General features: G+C 38.1%; 2 protein-coding genes across 3 annotated transcripts in view; one reads left to right on the plus strand and one right to left on the minus strand.

Moving 5' to 3' along the window:
- Nucleotides 1-807: 807 nt before the first annotated feature.
- Nucleotides 808-17,198, minus strand: part of LOC139948148 (3-hydroxyanthranilate 3,4-dioxygenase-like) — a 37,158-nt gene continuing 20,767 nt past the window's right edge. Inside the window, exons 1-10 of one of the 2 annotated variants that reach the window (XM_071946201.1) lie at nucleotides 9,283-9,337; nucleotides 8,472-8,698; nucleotides 7,589-7,670; nucleotides 7,206-7,289; nucleotides 6,561-6,667; nucleotides 5,909-6,042; nucleotides 4,752-4,900; nucleotides 3,761-3,829; nucleotides 3,177-3,268; nucleotides 808-2,800 (exon numbers count right to left, since the gene is read on the minus strand). In XM_071946201.1, the coding sequence (XP_071802302.1) occupies nucleotides 2,716-2,800; nucleotides 3,177-3,268; nucleotides 3,761-3,829; nucleotides 4,752-4,900; nucleotides 5,909-6,042; nucleotides 6,561-6,667; nucleotides 7,206-7,289; nucleotides 7,589-7,670; nucleotides 8,472-8,557 (888 nt within the window). In that variant the 5' untranslated portion in view covers nucleotides 8,558-8,698; nucleotides 9,283-9,337 and the 3' untranslated portion in view covers nucleotides 808-2,715. Of the gene's footprint in view, nucleotides 2,801-3,176; nucleotides 3,269-3,760; nucleotides 3,830-4,751; nucleotides 4,901-5,908; nucleotides 6,043-6,560; nucleotides 6,668-7,205; nucleotides 7,290-7,588; nucleotides 7,671-8,471; nucleotides 8,699-9,282; nucleotides 9,338-17,198 lie in introns of those variants that run through there. The other variant, XM_071946209.1, reaches the window with a different exon arrangement.
- LOC139948140 (gamma-aminobutyric acid type B receptor subunit 2-like) overlaps nucleotides 12,485-17,198 on the plus strand; it is a 42,573-nt gene continuing 37,859 nt past the window's right edge. Inside the window, exon 1 of the mRNA XM_071946188.1 lies at nucleotides 12,485-13,098. Within this exon, the coding sequence (XP_071802289.1) occupies nucleotides 12,709-13,098 (390 nt within the window). The 5' untranslated portion in view covers nucleotides 12,485-12,708. The remainder of the gene's footprint in view (nucleotides 13,099-17,198) is intronic.

Below are 17,198 nucleotides of genomic sequence, written 5' to 3' on the forward strand. Positions count from 1 at the left end.
TTATTGTCTGTCCAACTCATACTCATGCAACAGTCGTAGTACTTTACCCCTGTATGACCGAAGACTTTACACATAATCCATCTCAATGGAAGAAAACAATCTTTTATTATTGAATGCAGATTGAAAAGTCTGATTTTTACCCAACTTTTGATATGGGAACATCTCAAAACAATTTGTTCAGTTGTTACTCGTATAGCTCTTACATGGAAATTTGCCTACCCCTCCCCCCCGCCCCTCCTCCCCCCCAATGGAGCATCTTGCCTGCCAGAAAGTCCCCAACCGACAAGGTCAATGTCACTTTTTTGTGCATAAAAAAATCATATTTTTTTAAATGCCGTTGGGGAGTTTTTTGTTCGCACTTTACTACCGTTGGGCCCAAGATTTAATGGTTTATAAAAAATCTCCTCCAGTTAATTAGCTTTTAAGCTTCTTAACTAGCATGGAAAATGGTACAAGGCCTTTGAATTGGTTGATTCATCCCAAGCAGCACTATCGTCATGATCAAAGTAATCCTGTGGCTGTACTTGAAGTTATATCCAGTTTATACCGCATATGCAGACCCCCAGCCAACCCCCCCCCCCCTCCCCCGCGAGAGCGCTGCAGTAACTGGGTGAAAGTTCAGAGTACATCCACAGGCCTGCAATGGTACCTCCTTTAACTTTAAAATACTCATCCCTAAGACTCTACCTTCACTACATAATATCCAAGGCGCACGAAACGTAAGGAAACCTATATTGAATGTAGAGTGAAAAATAATGCTTTTTTGACAATGGAGGCCAGTAAAGAGAGACAAAATGACAAGTAAAGTAAATTTCTTTTTTATTATTCTAAAATCCTTTATTTTAGAAATAAAAGTATTTCTACATATTTCAGTTGAAAGTACCAGAAGTTGATTATGATATCATCCAGAAAAAATATGGTTTCCCTCCACTCAGATTTATACTTCCTGCGGATGCGAATTTGAATGCAAATTTTGACGTCACAAATTTGCAATAAATAGTTTGCAACACAGTCAGTTTAACTGTGTCCAACTTTCGCTTCGCATTAGCATTTGCAGGAAGTATGAAGCTTTAATTAAAGAAAAATACACAAACCAACTTTACCATGCTGATAAAATTTTAAACAAATTAAAAAATATCACCAAGATTATTTATATTATAATCTTCATCTTGCATATCATAATAGTAAATTAATGCTGATATTAAAGTAACTGCATGAACAAAAGCACTATAGAAATAAGAAACCTAAATAATGAGAAATATTATATAAACCACCGACTGTGTGTGTACTATGACAATCTATCAATGCATTTCTTTGAAAAAAACCCAATATTTTCATGGATTTTTCAATTTCATTTGTCAATGAGAAAGTTGGCACAAGTGCTGATTATGTTGAGAAATAATGCTGTAAAAATGCTGTCACTTTTGTCAAATAATGTAATTGAATGATTCAAGCAGATATTATTTTACTGATGTTTCTTTACAGGGAAAGTTTATATTTGAAATCACTCTTAAAATAAAAAAACTAAAATTGTTGTCTATAAGCCTATAGCAGCTTTTCATAAAATAAGCATTTTGAGAAACATTTTGATTTGAAGTAATGTGGTTATGTCAAAATAATAGTTTTTTTATGCCCCAGATTTTGAATCTGAGAAGCATAACCGCTTAAAAAGAACAGCTTTAAAAATGTGCGCTTTGAAAACCACAACAATATTTCATTTCTATTGATAATGGACGCTTTTAATGCCCGTAACCATCCAAATCTATAAAAAATATATAAAAATATTTACAAAAGCATTTCTTTATTTTAGACTGGCGGAAGTACTTTCCCCTCATTAACTTGTGGGATAGAATACCATTCATTTCTAAGCTCTTACAGTACATGCTTTTTGTATGCGTTTGAACCTAAAATGCCAAGCTTTTGGAGGTACACTTTTTGAATTTATGACATAGATCGTACATGTACGATATTGGCACTTCTGAAATACATAAAATAGATCGTACATGTATGACCTTTGCACTAAAAGATTATGGTACAAAGCTACATTTGCCAACACATGGGCCCTCATGCTAACCACATCACAACTTACTGATGCAACATGATTTTCGAATTCAAGTAATAATAATAATAACACCAAGCATTTCAATAGACCGATCCATTAGGCTCCGCCCACGACACACGTGTGACCAAGAACACGTGAGCCTCTCCAATGACTTTCTGCACAGTCTGCCGCGCGAGCGCCAAGCATATGCGCACACATGTCGAACCTTATTTGTTGGACCTTCGTTGCGTTGTGATTGGTCAATACGCAATGGGGCGGAGCTTAATGGATCGGTCTATTCACTTGCCAAAACACCGACAACAACACAGGGTAATAATAAATGATTAATTGAGAAGAAAGTGAAGTAAAGTCTGTCTCAAGCCAATATGGCTCATCAGGCCAGTGTTTATATCTGGTTTCCTTGCCAGCAAACGACTGAGAATATGTATCCATTTTACTGTTGTATGCCTAATATATTTCTCAAAGTATTATATCTAATCATCGGTTGCAGAAGTGTATACAAAATAAGACAGAATAATGGTGGTCGATGGATTGAAACTTAACGAAAATGCTACACAGGGTTTCCAAGTCAAATCCGTAAGACTATGACTAACATAGGGTAGGGAGGTACAGTGGTTGGTTGGTCTTTTGTTGCTCGATGCAGATATCGTCCCTTAATCCTTCTGGGCTACTTCCTTCTTCCTGGGGTCTTGGCAACATCCCAGAACAAAAGAACCCTTCTCCAGCTTGGCAGTAAATCTTTGGGGGGGGGGGGGAAATAAATAAACTCAAAATAAGCTTAAAAAGAAACAGTTTTAAAAATATAATCTTCCAACTTGGTTGGCATGAATTTCATTGATTCACAGTTCGTAGCCAAAGCACAAATTTGTATCAAAGATTTGACATTGGGCTCACGGGCCAATTTTATGGAGCTGCTTAAAGCAGAAAAATTTCTTTACAACTTTTTGCTAAGCAAAACTGAGCAGGACACCAGTCACAAAAGGTACACGTGGCATTTGGGCTGGTAATCTTAATGTGGTAAAGCAATATTGCTTTATGCTTAATTACTTTTTGCGCTTAGGTTGCTTCCAGACATTTAGCCCATGGAATGAGAACGTTTTAATCCATGACTTACTTGGTGTCTGTTGGTATCAGCATACACTCACGCTCAGTCAACTCAAACTTCCTCACTTTCTCTGATCCTACACTGACCTCTGACGATCCTTTCTGTAAGGGATACAAGAAATTTCCTTTTTAGTTTATGAATTTAACAAAAAAAAAGAATGTTCCTTCACGTTTCAAAGAATAATCCATAAGATTTTAAACAAGATTATGAACTTAATAATAGAACTGATAGTTTACTTATAAAATGAGAAGTTGGACAAACGACTAAAAAGGTGCTTCACAGATATAAAAGATGTAAAACAAGAAGCCAATAAACGTACCGATCAATATAAATAAACTGAAAACAGGAATTTCATGAGTCCCTAAAAACTTGAAACTACTTAAAACTTAAGAAGGGGCAAGTTCAAAAGAACCTAGGACTTGATTCCTCTTTTGACACAGAATGGACTGCAACACTACTAGTTCATATCAAACAGATTTGGATATTCCAGGGGTAATGAACAAAAGCAGCATTCTGGGGAAAGTTAGTGTGGCAAGATTGAACACCACTGGGAACAAGGTTGAGTATGCACACTCTCAATCTGTTCTACTTACAATTTGCCACAGCCATGTCTCAGCAGCTTCACAACCCCCAACATGCTCTCCTGGTCCATACATCACAATCTTTAAGAAGTGAAAAGAAATAATGAAACGAAATTCCTACAATCTGGTTAGCTGAACATGGGTTTTCAATAAAAAAATCTTAGGGGTAAGGGACAACATTTGCTGATATTTCCGAAACAACAATTATTGTTTGAGTTTGTGAATGAATTATTAAGTATATTCAGGAATGGTTTATTCCTCTGAAAACAACGTTATCATTGTGTATGAAACACACTGCACAGTGAATCCGTGTACAAAATAGTATTTCCACGAAGTACAGGGCTCGAAAAAAAAAACCTGAACATTGATTACAGCCAGTTATGTTCACACTTAGCCAGTCATCCAAAAACCAAATCCAAGTCCTGTAGTCCAGTGTTTTTGTCAAATACATATTTTTGAAGATTTACTCATGTATACTTAAACTTGTTAGTAGACCGATCCATTAAGCTCTGCCCCATTGCGTATTGACCAATCACAACGCAACGAAGGTCCGACAAATAAAGTCCGACATGCATGCGCGTATGCTTGGTGCGCGCGGCAGTTGTGCAGAAAGGCATTTGAGAGGCTCACGTGTTCTTGCTCACACTTGCGTCGTGGGCGGAGCCTAATGGATCAGTCTATTTGAAACCTCCTCCTATAAAAGTTGAGCAAATTAATGTAAAAAAGTCAGAAGCTGGTAAAGAAAAAGTTCTGAGCTACAAGACACGTGGTCTAGTAGAAAATTTCTTGAAATCAAGCCTTGGAAGGACACAACTCCGAAGAGTGGGTAGAAGAATCTTGCAGGTCAAAACATCCACAAGGGAAAGGATGATGGCTTTGTGAGCCATAGTTTGGATATCTTGTGGAAGAACCAATCTCATTAAAATCTTTACAAGCCAAAAGAGGATGGTTTTGTGAGCCACAGTGCAAATAACTTATGTAAGAACCAACGATTTCAGCATACCTCAAACTGATATTTTTTTCCAAAGAGAAACTTGTGTCCCTTCTCCTCGATCTCTTCTTTATTTGTTTCAATCCATCCTTGGAGTGACATCGGGTCTTCTACCACGGTCTCTTGATCAATGGTCACTGGTGGGTTCTCAGGAATAGTTCCTGCAAGGAAAGGTTTAAACAGGTTATCAATTGTAGCTCCCTGAAATATTTGTATCGGCTCAACAAGAAACAACCTATTAAATAAAATCATAGTTTTGTGTCTTTCAAAACGCTGCATGCTCTTCACAGGTAGGGTCAAACATTTTCCTTTTTTTCTTTTAACTTGAACACCTACTTGTTTTAAAGATGGTAATGGCATCCTGCAAAACTATATTATCTGATTAATTAGATATCAATGTGAGTTTCAAAAGGTAACCTAAAGATTTGGCATTCTTGATGAAACGCAATTTCTGTTTTCTCAGCAAAAAGACACTGTATTCAACAGAACATTTTACAGGTGACTTCTAGATAATTTTGCTTATATTTCAACATAACGTTGATGAAACGATGACCTTAACTGTAACAATCCTCAGACTAATGGCTTGAGGTTCAATGGACCGATCCGGCCTGTCAATCAAACTGTGCGCGTTCACCCATTTTGACCAATCACAGCAATGATTGTGGTCGGACAAACTCGGTCATGCGTGCGCGTATATTTGGCACGCGCGGCAGAATCGTGCAGAATGTCATTGGGAGTGCTTGTACACGTGTCTTGCTCACGTGCGCGGTGGGCGGAGCTTAGTGGAAAGCCGGAACGGTCAATTACATTGAGAATTGTTTGTTTGTTGCTGTTCAAGATAAAAAAAAATTCTGGAAACTGAATAATGACCTTAAAGCAAAAACAACAGCATACAAAATCTCAAAGACTTAAGAATATTCTAGGGGCAAAACATCAGGCCACTAGTTAATTTCTGCTTTTCCAGCATAGGTCCTTGGTTGGTTAGCAGTTTGCAACAGCTACTTCTATTTTATCATAAGAATTTAAGTAACACACACCTTTGCATTACCTTCAAAAAATCATAAACTTTCAAAACTGGCATTTTTAGAAAGTTCCTTTGGAAAAAATTATACAGCTGTTTTAGGCTTATTTTAGGAAAGCATAACTTCTGAAAATGAGAACAAACTTACCAGGAATGGGTTTTCCAGTCTTGTGTTGCTCAGATGCGAAATACGTCTTGATCAGGGGACCAAGCTGAGAGCCCAAGTCCTCACAATGGAACCATACCTCATACAGAGACTCAGTAGAGTCACCAACAAAATACCTGAAAATATTATACCAAATTATATAAATACTCCTTGTTCCTGGTCTCGTTAGCCAGCTACGGGGACAGGGTTTTTCCAGCATAGCACCCATGATCTGGAATTCACATCCTGAAAACCTCAGAGAAATGCATGTACACATCATCTCCCTTTTTCAGCAGCAACTTTTGTGAGTAGTGGTTGCTCTGAAAAGAGCCGGCTTCTTCTTGACGTTACATTTCGACCAGTGTGCTTTGACCGTCTTCATTGATGTGTAGACCAATGCAGTCTTCTTGTACTGAATCTCTTACTCGAACTATATTTATAATTGGTATAGACAAATAACTTGTTCCCTCAAATAAATTTCCTAAAAATGTTGTGGCATGGCACCAAAGTTTTGGTCTTGTGAGCAGCAAAACTGTGATCTGTTATTTGGGGGGTTGCCATTTGTATAAAAAAACCGATAAAACAATTAGTATCACTAAAATAATTGGTGCATGTAAGGGTTAACTGTCATTTAGCCTCCTAATCACTCTCTTACCTAAGGCCATCCATCTCCTTCTCATCGCGTTCTCGCTCCAGGACTAAGCCGATGGTATCTGCCTCCCTCTGAGGAGAATGAGGAATGCATGCTGGCAGCAAGAAAAACTGTTGAGAGAAAAGACATTTAGGTTTCCATCACATGTTTTTAAGGGGAAATTTTATTGAAGATGAAAGACAGGCTACTTCTGTTAACTTTCATAAAACACAACTCATCACTTAAATGTCAAAGCAGTGGACACTATTGGTAGCTACTCAATATAATAATTAGCATAAAACCTTACTTTGTAACGAGTAATGGGGAGGAGTTTGATGGTATAAAGCATTGTGAGAAACAGCTCCCTCTGAAGTAACATAGTTTTTGAGAAAGAAGTAATTTTCCACAAATTTATTTTCAAGATCTCAGTTTTAGATTTTGACATCTCGAAATCAAGCATCTGAAAGCACACAACTTCATGAGACAAGGGCGTTTTTTCTTTCATTATTATCTTGCAACTTCGACAACCAATTGAGCTCAAATTTTTACAGGTATTTTTATTTTATGCATAATGTTGAGATACACGAGAAGACTGGTCTTCGACAATTACCAATAGTGTCCAGAGCCTTTAGTGCTAAAACTTAAACAGTCAAAAAGGAAAACCCTTACCTCTCCTTCTTTGATGGGGATATCTCTGTGTTTACCCTGCTCAACAATCTTCAGACACATGTTGCCTTTTTCCATGTAGAAAAACTATCAATGACAAATGAGATACGCACATAGTTAGATACCAGCTTTGTTGGCCCCGACAGACAGGGGTAAAAGGCACTGGAATCAACAGTCCAAATAATATCAGAATCCTCAATGCCAATGGCACAAGAATACAACTAAATTGGCTTTTCTGTCCCTTGTTCTGGCGCTTCATTTACACTCAATAAGTAACTGACTTTTACACAAGGGACAAGGTCTAAGCCAGAGGACGCACTCTGTCGCGAGTTGGTTTCCCTGATCGGTCTGCAGGGGCTGCCAGCAGTGCTATCTATGCAACCTACCTCTTCTCCTTCCTCAATATGGTAATCCTTGCGTTGGTTTGGACCCCCAACATAGAAGGATTTCATCTGACCTTCCTTGTGCCTGAAAGCGGTGCAACACATATAATGAAAATGTTAGCAATATTAAAAATATATACAGTGCTTAAAGGATTTGGGTACTTTTTCAAAATGTCCATAGATTTACATTAAACTTACAGGGTTTGAAGATAATGATAGTGGAAAGCTTCCCTTCAAATATTATTTACTGAGGTGCTGTAGTTTTTGAGAAATGAGTAAAACAATGTCATGGAAATACGTTTGTAAATGATTAAAATAATTTTCGTCTCATGAGACAAAAATTATTTCATGACATTGTTTTACGCATTTCTCAAAAACTGCAGCCCTTCAGCACGTAATATTTTCAGGGAAGCTTTCTACTATCATTATCTTCAAACTGTGTAAGTTTAGTGTAAATCTGTGGACATTGTGTTTTTTTGTCCTACAAAAGTTACATAGACCCTGCATTTCTAAGCGCTATGGTGCTGGTGTCCTTGAAGAACATTTATAGTAACACCATGATATTGCAAGTCCTTCTCGAGTTGCACACATGATCGAAGCGGCGGAGAATACTTGAAGATCTGTACGACAAAACTCACATCATTTTTAAAAATGTTAAATTTAACATCTCTTAAATGGTTGCGGTACCTGCTGCTAAAATTTAGGATTCGAACTGTCTCTAGCTATCAGGCATTCTCTGTGGTCTAGTTGGTAAGACGCTGCTCTAAAATAGCAACGGTCGTGGGTTCGAATCCCACCCGAGTAAAGAGGCCTGTGACCTTATCGAGTATACAGTGCTATTAACAAACATGGGTGTTGTAAGGGTAAAACCCAAATTAATGCTCACATCATTTTATTGCAGACTGGAGGCACGAACCACTTCTTGTTTTCTTTGATCCACTCATCGACATTGCAAATCTGAACTTCAGTCATCTTGATAAAAAATAAGGAACCGCAGGAAACCGACAAACTTCACAGGCTAAAATGATAAAAGAGTTCCAAATGTCTGTTGTTACTTGGGATCCCGGCTGCTCTCTCTTTGAGATGTGTAGGGCCGACTGTCACTGACCAAACCTACAAATACAATGAATATAATAATACAATTTGGAGTTTTTATCATTGGCTGACACAAGACCATGACTATATAATGATGATCAAGATGCTTGTGACATCCCATGTTGTGTGTTGTGTGTTGTGTTGCACTGTTGGGACTGTTCATGAATAACTTCACCCCATCACTTAGTTGCGATAACGTAACCCTCCTCCTGGCGGCCGTCGGGAGGAGGGTTACGTTATCGCAACTACCCATCACTATGCCTAGTCAGGTGTCTACCTAGGTCTGGATAGGGGGTCAAAATAAAAAACTATGTGTATCCCCCATGCAGCGTACCCATCCAAAATGAAATCATGCCCCCCCCCCCCCCCCCAAAGTAACTAATTCCCACTGGGCCTCCAAACTCCCCACCCGGCCCCCATCCAATCCATTAACAAAAAGTTCTAGCTCACGACGCTGCTTATTCTACTAATAAGTCGCAACGAACTACGAGCCTGATATGACCATATGACCGAGTGTTACAGAGTGTCGTAATGTCTTGCCTAAGATCAGACTAAGTGGGCAATACTGTAAATTAATGGGATCAAATATTACGAACATTTACCTGAATTTCAACGCGACAACAATCACACAACAGCAACTGACCTCGGCACAATAAGGAGCTACCAACAATAGAGGGCGCTGTCTTACGGCTCCCCAATAGCCAGAACTTTTTGCCGATTGCATGCGCCTCTACTCTGAATAAAATAATAATAAATTCCACCCCAAACATTTGAGAAAAAACTCACAAATAAACAAACACACGCAAAAATGGGACAATACAAACATTTTTCTGTGTTTCATTCATTGCAATGTTCAGATTTTGTTTTTCGTAATTCGGTGATATCAATAATTTGATCGCTTGCCTTTCATCCACTCTCTGAATCCTGCTGAAAATAACCAACAACTACTTTATTTACGAAAATTAAAATTAAAAGTCTTGAAAGCAAACAAATAAAACCTATATTTTCTTATTTTTAAAATACTTGTTTCGAACTGAATGTTTTTTATGTGGAAGGTTCCGTTCCTTCATCCACGGACGGCTTAGTTTAAAGACAGTGGACACTATTGGTAATTGTCAAAGACCAGTCTTCTCACTTGGTGTATCTCAACATATACATAACATAACCAACCTGTGAAAATTTGAGCTCAATCGGTCGTCGAAGTTGCGAGATAATAATGAAAGAAAAAACACCCTTGTCACACGAAGTTGTGTGCTTTCAGATGCTTGATTTCGAGACCTCAAAATAATTCTAAACTTGAGGTCTCGAAATCAAATTCGTGGAAAATTACTTCTTTCTCAAAAACTTCGTCACTTCAGAGGGAGCCGTTTCTCACAATGTTTTATAGCATCAACCTCTCCCCATTACTCGTTACCAAGAAAGGTTTTTTGCTAATAATTATTTTGAGTAAATACCAAAAGTGTCCACTGCTTTTAAGACTAGTGAATGAGTTTAACGCATATAGGCCTAAAGCTATTTACTACTATACCTATTATTAAATGTGCGTTTCAAAAAGGGAAAGGTAGGCCCTCTTTCAACAATTATAAAAATTGATTGCGTCACTCAACTACTTTTAAACAACTGGCAAGCTTTAGCGTCTTTGCTACGAACTGTACTTACGAAATTAGAACTCCTATCTGGGCTAGAGGGCGAGTCAAAGCATAATGTTAGCTTAGTGGGCCGTGGAATCATGACCAATTTAGTTCATGGGTGCAAATGCCTTTGTTTTAAGAAATTATGCCTCGTGCAAATCAGCGACTTTGGCTTCGGCTGTGTTAGCTGCAAACGAAGCATATCACATACTGATGATTCAGTTCAGCCGATAACTCAATTTAGCCGATAGTGTGCACGTACCGTTTCTGCACGAATAGTGAGTGCCCGATGAGCGAAGGGATACCTACACACGTGGATGTCGAACTGTAGTATATAGGCCTATAAACGAGAGCTAGAAAGAATTACAATTGCTTCTCTCCACGCAGGAGTACAAAATGGATACCAGCGAGAGCAGGGTAGTATTACTGCGATGGAGCACTGTCCAGGAAATAACGAACAACCCCCAGTCGTTTAATGCCAATAAAACCAGATAAAACACCGGCCTGATGAGCCACATTGGCTCGGGACAGACCGTTAGATCGTGTGTAATTCGGACGGCTATACGGCTTCGGAACGCCGATAAGAACTTTGCCTCTGCAGTCATAGGCCTAACCGTGGTACAAAAACTGGTAGTCCAGAACAAATTGTGTTAATTTGTTTTGTCTGTTCATACAGTCTCACCTTTATGAATTGTAGATGAGCTTCCTTGAAGAAGATGGATCAAATAAATATTTGCCATTTACGAGTCGAATAATAAATTTGAAACCACATTTCCAATTCTCCGCTCAGTTAAACCCCGGAGGAGACGATTTAAGCGAATGGCGCCATGCCAGAACAATCCGTCCGTCCTTCCACCGGTGGATTTCTCAGTCATCTATTTTTAATATTAATTGTGATTGTTAAAAGAAATTAAAGTTGTTTAAAACCACCGTGACTAGATTTAACGTGTCAGGGACGCGGGTATTAATTGGTACTGGATTACCGGGTGGGTGTGGACATGATGATATGTTCAGATGATCTTATACAAATATTTCCAAAATATAAAATAACTCTTGTATTGTGTTCCTTTCCCTCGATTCGACATTACACCAATACTCTCAACAAGGTAACAGCACATGCTTGGACAGCTCACTATAATACAACGGTATAATTACCTATCTCATGCAAAACGTTAAATTAAGCACAAACACAAAACTATACAATTAAATTAAATATTATAAATGAATTAAATTAAGGTTACTGTGTAGAGTTCAATGGTTTGACAAGATGTACTTTAAATGAAATCAATGATATTCATGCAATGACTGTGTAAATATTTGTATGCATATTGTATTTCTTCCATTGTGAATAAATTCCATAATATTATTGAACTTCAATATTCGTATGAAAGGGATGTTTTCGTCTGGGCCTAAGGTTTGATACCGATTGGTACTAGCCTGAAAATCACCAAGAAATTTAATATTAAATACTTATTGAATAGACTTATATTCAAATATTAATAAATGTACAAACTGTCAGCAGAAATGTTCTCGTCTGAAATCTGCCAGCAAATTATCCCCTTTTTAAAGGGGACAATTAATGCCGAATGGGTGTTTACCGCACGCAAGTCCCTGAAAAACGTCCGCATATTATTATTATTTTTTTTTAAACGTACGCACTATGTTAGCTTCACAGATTCGATTGTCCGGAGTAGTCCTAGATAATGCAATGAAGTTATTCATTCACTCTAAGAGTTAGATACCAATACCTTTGTGTGGGCGGGCCTATGATACACCGTAAAATATGGAAACACACGGTTGAACGGTGTTAACACCGGTTGGTCTGTTGTTGTAAATACACGTGGTGGTTAGTCACTAAACAACGGATGCTTCAAATAAGCTCTGGCTGTAATTATTCAATGCATATCATTAAAGACCGTGCACGTTTAACCATAGAGAAAGCTCTGTCCTTTCTCTATGGTGGTTAAACCAACTCACAATACACCGTACTTTGTGGGGAACCTATTGCAGCTTGCCATGGCACAAACTCAACCGGGGACCAGTTGAAACATTTTGCTAACAAGACTTGCTCAGTGAAGTACGTGCACGTTCCGTAGCAGCTCAAATATCTTTAAGAAACAATCCAAATTCATTTAAGAGTTTCAAAGTCTTAAGCAGTCACGTGTGTGTTAACCTCGTACACGCACTACTCACAACCTTTGCGAAATAATTACATAATGCAGTGAGTGACGACATCACTTATATCATTCCTCATCCTCTCGCGTGGAACCTTACAGTATACGACAACTGACAGGCTTGAGCGTCAGACAGCACACACTGGCCAGATTCATTCTGCGTTCATTTAACACTTCTCTATGCAAACAAGTAGAGTTTTATTTATTTACAGTGTTGTGCAGAATGGAAGTCGGGAATGTTTTGCGTTGTTTAATAATTATTGCTTTGATCGTTGATGAACTAGTGTCACCAGTTGATAGTCAGACAACAATGGAGTACAGCGAACCTCCATCTGAGGGAGGCCTTGGCCGAGACCCAACTGAGCAACCAACTACCCCTTATCGCGGAACCACCAACGCAACGACTGCGTCTGCTGATGAAGGGGATACCACCGTCGTGCCGCCCGAAGGGGGGAAGATCCCCATACACATCGGCGGGTTTTTCTCGCTGCCCGGTGGTGGTTGGGACGGGAGCGGGGTCCTCGTAGCTACGGAAATGGCACTGGATCACATTAACGCGGACCCCAACATTTTGGAGGACTACGAGTTGAAAATGGTGTGGAGCGACACGATGGTAAGTTTGACAACTTATACTTTGACCCACTTTTGGTCTTGAATGTTATTTTGTATAATAATAAGATTAATGACCAGCACAAAATCGCAATCTGATTGGACAATGGTGCTATATAACACAACACTCGTCTGCTGGTATAAAAACCTGCACCATGACACTCTATTCAGAGTTGCGAGGGGGCTTTACTTTTTAATGTAATCAGCGATATTCTTGAGCCTTTTGGGTTAACGATATAACATTAATGTGAGTGCAATGATTCGGGGTTAGATTTCAAACTTTAGCCATCTGGGTGAAGATTGGTTGAGAATTTGGGGTTGTGCAAAGAAAGTAACTGGGAGGGGGGATACCTCAAAGCCGCCGCTGCCACTTGAGCAGAAGGATGTTCTCTACTAAAGCATCAAGAGTCCTTGATTTTTTCCTGTTATTGTGCAAAGATTTCTTCCCAAGGGTGTAGTTTTCAGCGAACACCCTTGGTTTTCAAGTAAAGTCCGGGTGTAAGTGATACCTGCAGAGGCCGTACTTCCTTTGCCGTAATCTGCCCAGCCTTGTCGGTACATCCATTGAACGAGAGGAAGGGAGGGAGAGAGGTTCGCTGCGAAGGACCGGAAAGTAAACACAATGTCGGCATCTTGTGGTTGTTCGCTTTAAGCTTTGACCGTGACGGCGTGACATTTTGATATTAACAGTATCTGAACAAAATACAAAACTTTTCTTCAAAAGATTGTGTTCTAATTAAGGCCTTGAGCAAAGCATACTGTGTCATTAAATATATTTTTAATTGGATCAATATTAATTGTGTAACTGAACAGCTATACTGGTATTGATTAACATTCATCCAATTACCTGAAAGCATGCTAATCTAAGATCAAAATAAAATATTAACATTTGGGGACATTTTAAACTTATATTTCATCAATGCAAGTCAAAATGGTAACAAAGAAAACAAAGAAAACTCTCTCCCATTCTTGAGTTTTCACAGCTTCGCTTCATGAAAAAAAACTTTCCTTGTGAGTGTCTTCCCTTCATCTTATAGTGTCGATTGATTTTTACACGTATCCGTTAACCTCGCCAAAGATGTTCTAAAACTAGAATACTGAGTTATATGACAAATAAAGCAAGGTTAAAGACAATCTTCTTATCGGACCCCTTGGATTTCTTCACGACCTATACGTGAGTGGCCAAATTTAAAACAGCTTTGTTGCAACTGTCCTTCAGTGGGCTTTGACTCTTTACTCCCTTAGTTGTAAATGTTAAGGCTGCTTGCTTGATAGTCTATGAGGGTAGTTTTTTGTGCTTTGTGTTGAAATTGCTTAAATTGGTTTCTCTGAGAGGCCATTTCACACATGTCAATTTACTCGCAACGAGTTCCATCCAGGCAATTTAAAATAAGAAAATTCATTAAAATTCTCTTTATTTTAACTGTTGATAGTAAATTGCAGCTAAAATCAGGTGACTTGTGCCACATGCTACTGAAATGTTCCGTGTGCATACAGAGTTTAGTTGTTTGTCTCTAAGTTACCTGTAAAAATGACCATGTGTGACATGGCCTTAAAACCCCAGCAGCAAGGGACTGTTTGGTACAATGCCCTGTTACTTTGTTGACAGCACATAATGACATGCTTTCTCGACGGGTTATAAAAGGCTTGTTTTGCATTTCTTTCCTACCTGTGTTTTGTCTAAGTCAGTGTTGTTTATTTGTTTGCTTTATCATTTGGTTTCATCCATTGACAATTATATTGACATACACATTGTGTACAATTTGTTTACATTTCCAAGTATTGCCTGATGGTTCAATTTCAGCTAAGTTGTTTGCTTATTCTAATTAAGTTTTATCATAAGGTCTAATCCACTGACAATTGACATTGTGTACAATGTTGTGTACAATTTGTAACATGTCCAATTATTGCCTGTGGGTTATTTTAACATAAGCTAAATTGTTTATTTCATCAATTACATTTTATAATTTGGGTAATCCATTGACAATTGCCATGCATTGTGTACAATATTGTGTACTGTTTTGTTTGTATACATGTGTATTGCCTGGGTTTTAAGCTCAGTTGTTTGCATTTTTAATTAAGTTGTATCATTGATGGTTTCATCCATTTACAGTTGACATACATTGTGAATATATAAAATATGCTTGCAGTGTTTCATCCTGCCCCATCCTAACCAAACCACTGCTCCATGTTGATTGACACCCCTCATTAGGACGTGTGTCATTGTCCAGCCTAGGATATCATGGTATGAGATGACAAGTGTGTACAATGTGGTTAAGACAATGGAGGTATTAGTATTGTGCTAACCACATCCCTCACACTGCAATGTATAAACTGAGCCAAATATTTTAATAGAGCTTAACATTATTTTGTCTGCTTAGCAAAAATAAGCAGGATACCAGTCACAAGAAGGTGTACATGTGACATCGTATTTTGCCTGGTAATCTTATTCTGGTAAGCAGAATTTTGTTGTGCTCAGCTGGTTATTGTGCTCAAGCAGCTCCATGAAATTGGGCCCTTTCTAACTGAAATATGGAAATGTATATTTAATCATAACATTTCATGGATTTCCAATTGTCTCAATTCTTCGTTCTATTGTCTAAATAATAATGTTAAACAGGGTTGATGCATTTCTAATTTAATTCACGATTTGTCTGGCACGATGTAACACAATTAAAGACAGTGTGTTAATTAGTACTCAATTACATTACGGTTAGTTCCTGAATACGCGTGGCGAGTGCATGCATTAATACATTATCAACCAGCGAATGTCATAAAGGGAAGGTGTATATACTTTTTGGTAACTACTCTTAAAACGAATGACAATAAAAACCTACTAAGTATCAAAGTATAACAGCTTCCAATAGTGGGAAGTATTTTGGGAGACATTTCACTTATAATTTGTGTGGTTATAATAATTATAAAAACAGATATCTGGGTGGTTATCCCAAAATATTGAACCTATAACAAAAACTTTCTGTCATGGGTGTATGATTCACAGGCCGTGGTGGTGGCCAGGGTAAATGTAGGAATAGCTTTGGACACCTTGTTCAGCTGGGGGTGGGGTGCCCACTGTAAAGCTTTCTTTAACTAAAATGGGACATCACAATGTCTTATTAAGACATAGAAATGCCCCTGCATATCGTAAATTATAATAGAGGCATACCGTCTACCCAGTTTTTTCCTTTTTTTCTGTCTTTTTTTTTTTATCCCGTGGAACACTCATTTATTGTTCTCTTGATTCTCAACAGAAAAAAGGTTAAGGGGAAAAAAGTTACAAATTTTGTGCAAACAATTAAAAGACATGACACAGCGCTGTCAGAACATAATGTGTTTGTTTATGGCTCGCACCGTGTCATTCTGCGCTATTTTCCCGCAGCAAGCTGCACATGGTTTCTTTCTACTCTCACGCGACTAATGTGTGTTTTACGTGACATCAAAACGTTTGGTACTATTTACCAACTGATGCAATTAAAGTGTCTTCCTCGTTAGGTTACATGCATTTATCACACACATCAAAAATACCCCTCATAGCACAATAACTCATCTATCTATTTACAAAAAAGGTGGTCATGTCGATGGTTAACGGTGTATAGTGTAACAATTTTAGTGTTTTTACCCATACACCGATATGTGTATTGCAAGACACTAACTCTAGAATTACAAGGGTCGTGGGTTTGAATCCCACCCGAGTAATATGCCTGTTATATTTTTTTTTCACAGGACTCGGTAAGTACTGAGTATACAGTACTAACACACATCGGTGTATATGGGTAGAAACCAAATTAAATATTTTTAATCTCGAAATAGTAATTCTGTAATATAACAATAATGATAATACTTTATTCAGGCATATCACAATACATACAGATAAAAACACATTTCGTAAAATACATTTATAATAAAAAATAAAGTAAAATATGAAAATTTGACAACAAATCAAGGAGCAACGGGTAAAACAATGGGCTGCCTCATAAGAGAAAACAAAAGCACAAATGTTTGTTGTTTTTCGTATAATTATTTTCTACGGTGTCCCGACCCTATACAGGATAGCCACATACATTTAAAGGCAGTGGACACTATTGGTAATTGTCAAAGACTAGC

The sequence above is a fragment of the Asterias amurensis genome, chromosome 1, assembly GCF_032118995.1.
Source record: "Asterias amurensis chromosome 1, ASM3211899v1".
In the NCBI taxonomy this organism is placed as follows: Eukaryota; Metazoa; Echinodermata; class Asteroidea; order Forcipulatida; family Asteriidae; genus Asterias; species Asterias amurensis.